Here is an 8,240-nt window from a genome sequence, read left to right on the forward strand (position 1 = left end):
TTAGGTAAAACATTTATTTTGGTCATTATGTTTTACATGACATAATGCATTTCCAGGGATATAACAATGTTGCTGTTGAACAGTTTGAATTTGCATGACAGTATTCTGGTGACTTATTTCTTTATAACGGTCAATTTGACCATTACCATTTCACAATATATTCAAGTCACATTTAGTTACAAAATGTTGCACAGAAAAGTATTTGGTGTACTTTTAATAAGATTATTGGTCCCCCAAACAAAAAAACAAACAAAAAAACAAAACAAACCAATGTTGAACAAAACAAACAAAAACAGACAAACATTTAAGAGTCACCAGCGGAAATCAGTATAAAGTGGAAATGAAAGTTAGGACACAACACAATAACAACACCTCAATTTCACATGCTGTATCCATTACAAAACCTCACTGGCAACTTTGTGGATTGCTTCCCCATCCCTGATCACTTGTTATCATAAATTAGTTTTCCTTCTTCTTAAGCACCTTATTCTCGCGGTTTTCAAGTCGAGATGCGTCTATTCCTCAAAGAAGGGTGAACTGCCTGTCTGTTGGGTTGAGAAAATTGAACAGGGAGTCTACTTTGAGAAATAGATTGCAAATTTAGTTTGGTTGGCTTTTTGGGAATTACTGCATCAACGTATCACGTTGAAGCAATGAGGAAACCGGAGAAGGAGCAGTGGACATTCTCGGCGGCGAAGACACCATTGGCCTCATCGTCGGGGATCTGAACGTAGACGGTGTCCTGCTCGTCAAGCAAGAGGACAGCGCTACCAGACATCTGGTCCAGGAAGCCTTTGTTGTACTCATCATAAGTGAACATAACAGGCTGGCCATTCTTGTACAGAGCCACCAGGGCATTAGCTCCATTGACATGGATGCTGTAGGAGAAGTAATAGACTCCGGGGACCTGGCAGGTGAAGATGCCAGTCTCGGGGTCGTAGTGACTCTCAGCATTGTACACAATCTGGTCAAACTTAATTGGGCTGCCAGCAGCAGGGTAGGGGGTGGCCAGAGATGCAGTGAAAGCAGACATGGGGGACTTGACCATGACCTCGCTCATTCCAATTCCCATTCCCTTCTCAAACACAACCTCACCAGGTGGGCCAGGGGCACCAGGAGGTCCAGCTGGGCCAGCCTCTCCATCAGCTCCGTTGTCACCGGGAAGACCAGGAGGACCCTGAGGCCCGGGAACACCCTTAGCAGCCAGACCAGCAGGGCCAGGAGCACCAGGAAGACCTGGGTGTCCCTTCAGACCAGCAGCACCAGCGGGACCTTGGGGACCAGAGGGTCCTCTGGGACCTGGAGCACCGTCAGATCCTGAGGCACCTGACTCACCAGCACGGCCGGGATGACCTTTTGGCCCAGCAGGGCCAGGGATACCTGGAGCACCTGGGGTACCAGGAGCACCTACGTGACCTTTATCACCTGTGGCTCCAGTGGCACCTCTGGGTCCAGGAGGACCAGCTGCACCTGGATAACCCTGCTTACCGGGGAAACCCTGCACTCCCTGATCTCCCTTGTTTCCCTTAGATCCCTGAGCTCCAGTTGCACCTGTGTCACCTTTTGGGCCAAAAGCACCAGGCTCACCTGTGAAACCTCTTTCACCCTGAGGGCCAACAGGCCCAATGGGGCCAGTTGCACCAGTAGCACCAGTATAACCTGTAGGACCTTGCTCTCCCTTTGCACCGAGGGCACCTGGGCTACCTGTAGATCCTCTCTCTCCCTTCTCGCCATTTGCACCTGGTTTTCCATATCCGGGAACTCCTGGGGCACCGGTTGCTCCAGCAGGTCCCTGATGGCCTTTAGGACCAACTGAACCGGGCAGACCTGGGGCACCATTCTCACCTGGTTTACCTGAAAGTCCTACACCTGGGGCACCAGTGTGTCCCTTGGGTCCCTGAGGTCCCATGGGGCCAGTGGCACCATCTCTACCTGGAGTACCTGACTTGCCTGGCTCACCTGGTGCACCTGTTCTTCCTGGCTTTCCAACTCCAGCCTCACCTGGCTGTCCAGGTGAACCCATAGCTCCTTCGGGTCCTGTCTCACCCTGAGGTCCGGGAGCTCCCACCCCTCTATCACCCTTAGCGCCTGGCAGTCCGGGGATACCTGGATGTCCTTTCAGACCAGACTCTCCTCTAGGCCCCATTGCTCCAGGAAGACCTGAAGGTCCAGGCTTGCCAGTAGCGGAGAGACCAGCGGGTCCGGGGCTTCCAGAAGCTCCGGGAGCTCCCCTGGGTCCCTGAAGGCCGGGGGCTCCGGAATCTCCCTTCTCACCAGGTTGTCCGTGGCTGCCAGGTTTGCCAGGTCCACCTGGAGATCCAGGCTTTCCAGCGATGGAACGGCCAGGGCTTCCTGGAGATCCAGGAGGTCCCTGGGGTCCAGGGAGACCAACGCCATCCTGACCAGGCTCACCAGGAGGGCCAGCAGGTCCCTCAGGGCCAGGCTCACCTGGGGGTCCAGGCTCACCTGCTACTGACACCACTGCAACGAATGAGAGAATGAGCATTATGAACAGCATGAAGCCAAAGACACACTGATAGTGTTTACTGCTGTCAGATGTTACTGATGTTATACATCATCATGAGAAAACACATTAAAGGTGTAACAGATATTATGTGTATGTCCAAGATAAATCCTTCAGTTTTGCACTAGAGTGTTTCTCGACCTATTTTATACCTGAGAATACATGATATACCTGGTCAAGCTTCCACTTGTCATTATATCCTATATAAGTCACGTGTGTGGAAAAAGGAAAAGGAAAAGTCCAGCCCAGTTTTCAGATTGCATGTCATTTGATTGTCAGTGACTTGGGGTGTGTCTTGTTTTGCAGAGCAGCAACATGGCCGCTCTGCAAAACAAATGTCAGAGGATAGGCAATTTTCAGTGAGTGAATGATTCATTTGAAGTTGTTTTCATTCATTTTTGTCAGAATCAAGTTAAAAAACAGCTTGAACTTTAAGCTGATCGGTCCCATAGAGGGGGAAGAGGTCTCGGGTTTATGATCCGTTACTGATGCAGGCTCCACGTTTAAATAGGAAACAACTGTCTGAAATTATCTTTGGAAATTGGGCACTTTTTGCATTTGTTTTTTTTTAAATCGTTATACATGAATTTGCAACATACACAAAACAGAAGAATGCAGGATTTTGCATATAGCTTGTTGCATTTAATAATAGTTTTTAATAAGCATTTTTTAAGAGATGTGACTTGATTGTAAAAGAGTAGGTCCAAATCAGAGGGACTTCATACTTTTATTTGCTGCCTTCATGTGGTCACATGTGTTTGAGTGTAAAAGGCTCACTCCTTGACTAACTCCCACTTAGTTTGGATAAAGCCAAACAGATGTTTCTACTTCTGTGTCAAGCAGGCACACCCAAACAAACCGCACTGCTGGGTGACTGGACTCTAATTATCAGTGTCAAACTAAAATAATCCACTGAGAGCAACTTTCTCAAATAAAAATAGGTGTATGCCGATGTGAATCGAAGCGGCACTGAAGAATGAAGACCAAACCATAATTTATTCTTTTAATTTATTTTATAGGACTATGTACTTATTTATGTCCTTAAAACTGACTTTTAGAAGAAAAAAACTAACTTAACATGTTTTTAAACTGAACATAAGGGATAGAAAATGAACAGGTAGCACTTGGAGCTAAAAATAGATTGAATATAAGAACATATCTTTTGGAGTTGATCCTCCGAATGCCTTGAATAGAGCTGTAGCTGTGACTGCTGGATTTTAGATGAAGTACACCAGGGCACGTCAAGAAAATAAAGTTCCCAAGAACAGCTTATTCAACAAGAGATTTTGTGTACCAGAAAGAATTATGCACAAAAAGTAGTTAAACCTTAAATTGCACCCAACATTATGCTAGAATTAAAACAGAAATCCCTCACAGTAATGACAATAAACTGAAAGATGTTGCAACTGTCAGTCTTTTCTTTACTTTAATGGCTTAAATCTTTAAAAAAAATAAATCTACTATATACAGTGAAAAGATGCACTGAAGTTGAATATTGTTAGATCTAAACTGTGTTCTAAATGAATTTGTGGCGTTATTCCTGCCTCACATCTAAATGTGGTGTGTGATTGGAGAGTCATGCAAGCTGCTGCAGCCAATGAGAACACAAACTGCGAAGCAAGGTGGAGTTCAGTTTTTATAGTAAAGTGCAGCTGCAACCAGCTCCTATCTGGCTGCTTGTAGGTCTCCACAACAAAGATACTCAGGGTTTGAATTCAAAGGTAAGGTAGATAAAGTCAGTGGGTATGAAGCTGTGCTTTCTTACCGTGGCTCTTCACGTTGTAGGGCACCACCTTCTTCACCACGTACCCCTTTCCATGGGCAGCTGCGGAGGCCACCACCAGGAGGAGGATGCTTGCTACTCGTAGGTCCATCTTTCAAGGTCAGACCTGCAGGGGAAAGAAGTCACTCTTTATAACCAGCTTCCAATGCTTTTCCTTCTAGTGTTATAAGATTTTCTTAACTTTCCCAGCAAAGTGCAAGCTTTCTGCCTTTTTTGTTTTGCAGAAAGTTTGTACAAGATAAATAAAATACATTTAAGTTAAAACATTTTTTTTTCTCCAAATCAGAGCAATGCTGGATATTTCAGAGCATGCATTTAACTGGAAGCCATCCTGAGTCTCACACGCTTTCCCCATCCAGCCATCTGAATGACTAAAGGCCTGCACAGAGCCTGGATGTTGTCTAAAGTCCTCCTGCAATCGAACTGTTGAAAACAGAAAAGAAGTCACACATACCAGCATCCAATGAGAGGGAAAGCAAATCTCTTCAGCACCAGTGAGTCCTTGGCGCTGCTGTATATCCTTAGGGTATGAGCACAACTGAGGATATGCTGCCCTCCAGTACAATGATGTGGGTATTTATACTATATCTACCCCTTGCATCACTTGAAAAAAGAAATGCCCCCACCACGCAAGTACCTCCCTCTTCAGAGCCAAGCTGTAATTAACAGACAGATCTGCCCAAAGCAGGCATGTCACATCAGGGTGCCTCCATGTCTTGAATATCCAGACACATGATTATCACTTATTTCAGTCTCCTGAACTACAACACAATCATGTTCAAAGAAAATACATAAATAAATGCATAGTCAAATACTCTTGCTTTCAGCCTTGTTACACTTGTATGTGTACAGTTTCTTTTCCAGCTATATTTGAAAGAAAATATGGCTAAGGAAGCACTCATATTTGAAGATGCTCTTTTAAAACATGGAAATGTCTGAAAATAGTTGAAGCAGATCTATTAAAAAAGAGGTAGACAGACAGATCTGTACTGGCACCTGGGATGCTTCATAATGCTTGCATTGAGGATGTACAGTTCATCTCCAAATTTACATCTCGTCCAGTCGCCTGGAAGAAACTTCCTTTACCTTTACTGTCTGTCTGGGCTCCTCCACCACCGCTATGATAAACAAGGGAAATGGTGGGGATAGTTTGACATGGATGGATGGTACAGGACATTTTTGACTCAGGCTGAAATCAAATAATCAGGTTTATTCCTCATGTAAATTCCGGCTTTAATGGCTTTCCATACGTTTATAGTTCAATGTATATTTGGACTGGTACATTTCCTGGGTATTATTTGGTTGGTGTGTTATTGTTGTTCATGGAGGACAAAGCTGCCTTGATTGCACAATCTATTTCAGGATGAACATTTTTTCATGAAGTGCGTATTTTTCTAAGTGTTTCACCCTCCGAACAGCCAATTTAAGCTATGTAGGGAGTCACTGGAAAAGACATTTAGTCTTGTTTCTCTGCAGCCATGTGAATGCAGTGCTGTGTGCTAGCCATCACGTGCAATGCTCATGTTAGGACACCAGGGGGCAGGTTTTACTGATGCACAACACCTCATCTTTGAACGAGGTGTTTGCAGCAGAGGAGCCATGCCCCTGTGGTCACTTGTTATTTTTGGCCTCCTCGGTGCATATACATCATCAGAGGTTTCAGGCCTATTCCTACAATTAAAGTCGGTTTCTGTCATGATGTTGTATTTCCTCAATCAGCGCTATCCACCAGTATTATCCTCCCTCACGTTCACCCTCCACCTTGCCTTGCTTACTTTGAGATCTTCCAACTGTAATTTCTCAATTTCAACCCAGCCACATAGGAAATGCATACACCCAAATAATCACATGTTCTCAAATGCACAAGTAGCCATAAACGATGTGTAGGGTAGTTTGTATCCCATCCCAAAAAACTCTGCGAACACACAACCATTTATGGCACATCTTCTTCCTGTGTCCTTATATTGTAGATACATACTGCTGACAGCATGCGTATATTTGCAGAAATTATGATGAACAGTATGACTGAGGGCTTGACCAGGTTTCTATACCGGGCGTCTATACTGCACGTGACTGTGACAAGCGTCTTTCATCGGGGTATAATTAAAGATTCAACAGCACGGCTTGTTTGAAGCCTTTTTTTGTAAATTAGACCAAATTATCTGCAATTTTCCAAAGTGGCACCTTCTCTGAGTTATAACACTCAATCATATCTGGCAAGCATTGTTTAACATCACTCTTCTCATCAAATAAAACCTAATGTAATTTGTGTGCTTCATTTTCAAATGTTTCAAATTCTGTCTGTCACCAAAATTGGCGTGCGGGCACCCGGGCCTTTGGACAGGCTCAGATAAAGTCACATATCATGCAATCCGGACATGTGCAAGCTGATATCAAAAAAGTTCAAATTTTCATTCTGATGGCTCATGTTTGCGCTTCTTTCATCAGCTGTGGAAACGTATGTTTATATTGCAGCTGCATTGACCAGTAATTTAATCTATTTTGAATAAATTACTGGTGAATGCCACACCAGTTTGCGACCAGTTTTGATAGTTTTATTTAGGTGTACTATATCATTTTGAAATCTCTTTATGCCGGTGCCCTGAGAGGAGGCCAGGGCTTTAGTCCGATTTAGATGAAATGACAGAGCAATGGAGGGTGGAGTCAGGATTCTACATGTTTATAGGTTCAGATCATTTTGGTTTATTTATGCTTTTCAAACACGTCTAAACCGCCGAAAAAGAGGTTCTCCTTTTTTTAGTACGATGTCCTGAGAACAATGATTCATCTCTTTATGCGGGAAAAAAACCCTCCCCAACAACCTGCATCTGCATGTGAGCCTGCAAAGAGACAGAGACACACTGAGCCTTGGAGACAGAGTATACTTTGGCTTGAGGAACACTTGAATTAACAGTGTAATTTGGATGTTGTTTATAACTTTGCAGTATATTTTTTTTCATTTTCTAAACACGCCACTGCACTCATTTGAGAGGAACTCGGTGTCCCTGTGCTTATAGTGGCAGAATTGAAGACTGTGAAAGTGGATGGCTGAGCTCTCTCTGCTCTGCTCATTACACTGCCGCAGCAGCTTGATGTGGTTGGCAGGCTTCATTGTAATAACCATTAAGAATTAGGTTAACAGCTTTCAAAGTGACGTCGCCTTGCCCTTATATTGTTTTCTCTGTAAAATACGCACATGTTGGAGTTTCATGTCACTTCATACAACAGATACATGACATTAAATGGGTTTACTGAATTTAGAGAAGTGAGAGAATAATGAAAAAACACACCCAAAGTCACTGAGTTCAAATAAAGCCTCAATGGCTTGTATTTCAATAAAACTGGATGTTTCTATCTAGTTTGTGTGATTGTTCTTTTATGTAATGGTACATTTACATTACGAAAGTAGTGCACTTAAGTATAATACTACACTTTCATTGTGGATTTCCAAATATCCAAGTAAATTCGCATCTTCAATAAAACCTGTGTACTTGTGTGTTTACATGTGTTTTATTCAAGCTTTGTGACACAATTCATGCTGAGGCAATGAAAAAAAAAACAACTTCCTAAGGATTTTCATTATAACTGACGGTTGTTCTACAGTAAAAAACTCAAGTCAATACTGATTCACACTTTGTAAAGTCAAACGAGCAGAATGTTGTGAGGCTGTAATGATTCCACTAGAAAATTACCCCAGAGATTTTGTCTGATGTAGAGCAAGTGACACATTTTGTGCTGCTGGACAAAATGTTGTATTTGTAACCACTGTTGTGTAATTTATTGATGAGTTGTCATAGATTATATAACCTTTTAAGTAGTTACATTACTTTGACTTGACTTTTTTCTTTTTTTTACTCCTCATGCTCATCCTGCTGCAACCTGGGTCCCCCTCACACACGCTCAAGACTTAATGTGACATTTGTTATTGACATA

General features: G+C 43.3%; 1 protein-coding gene across 1 annotated transcript; it reads right to left on the reverse strand.

The window, feature by feature from the left end:
- On the reverse strand, positions 1 to 4,868 carry col10a1a (collagen, type X, alpha 1a). The gene is made up of 3 exons (XM_080480005.1): positions 4,762 to 4,868; positions 4,290 to 4,413; positions 1 to 2,481 (listed from the first exon to the last, which is right to left on the reverse strand). Exons 2-3 carry the CDS (start codon positions 4,396 to 4,398, stop codon positions 641 to 643), a joined length of 1,950 nt encoding a protein of 649 aa, XP_080336131.1. The 5' UTR covers positions 4,399 to 4,413; positions 4,762 to 4,868; the 3' UTR covers positions 1 to 640.
- Positions 4,869 to 8,240: the final 3,372 nt, after the last annotated feature.

The sequence above is a fragment of the Lipophrys pholis genome (genome assembly GCF_963383615.2).
Source record: "Lipophrys pholis genome assembly, chromosome: 14".
Taxonomy (NCBI): Eukaryota; Metazoa; Chordata; class Actinopteri; order Blenniiformes; family Blenniidae; genus Lipophrys; species Lipophrys pholis.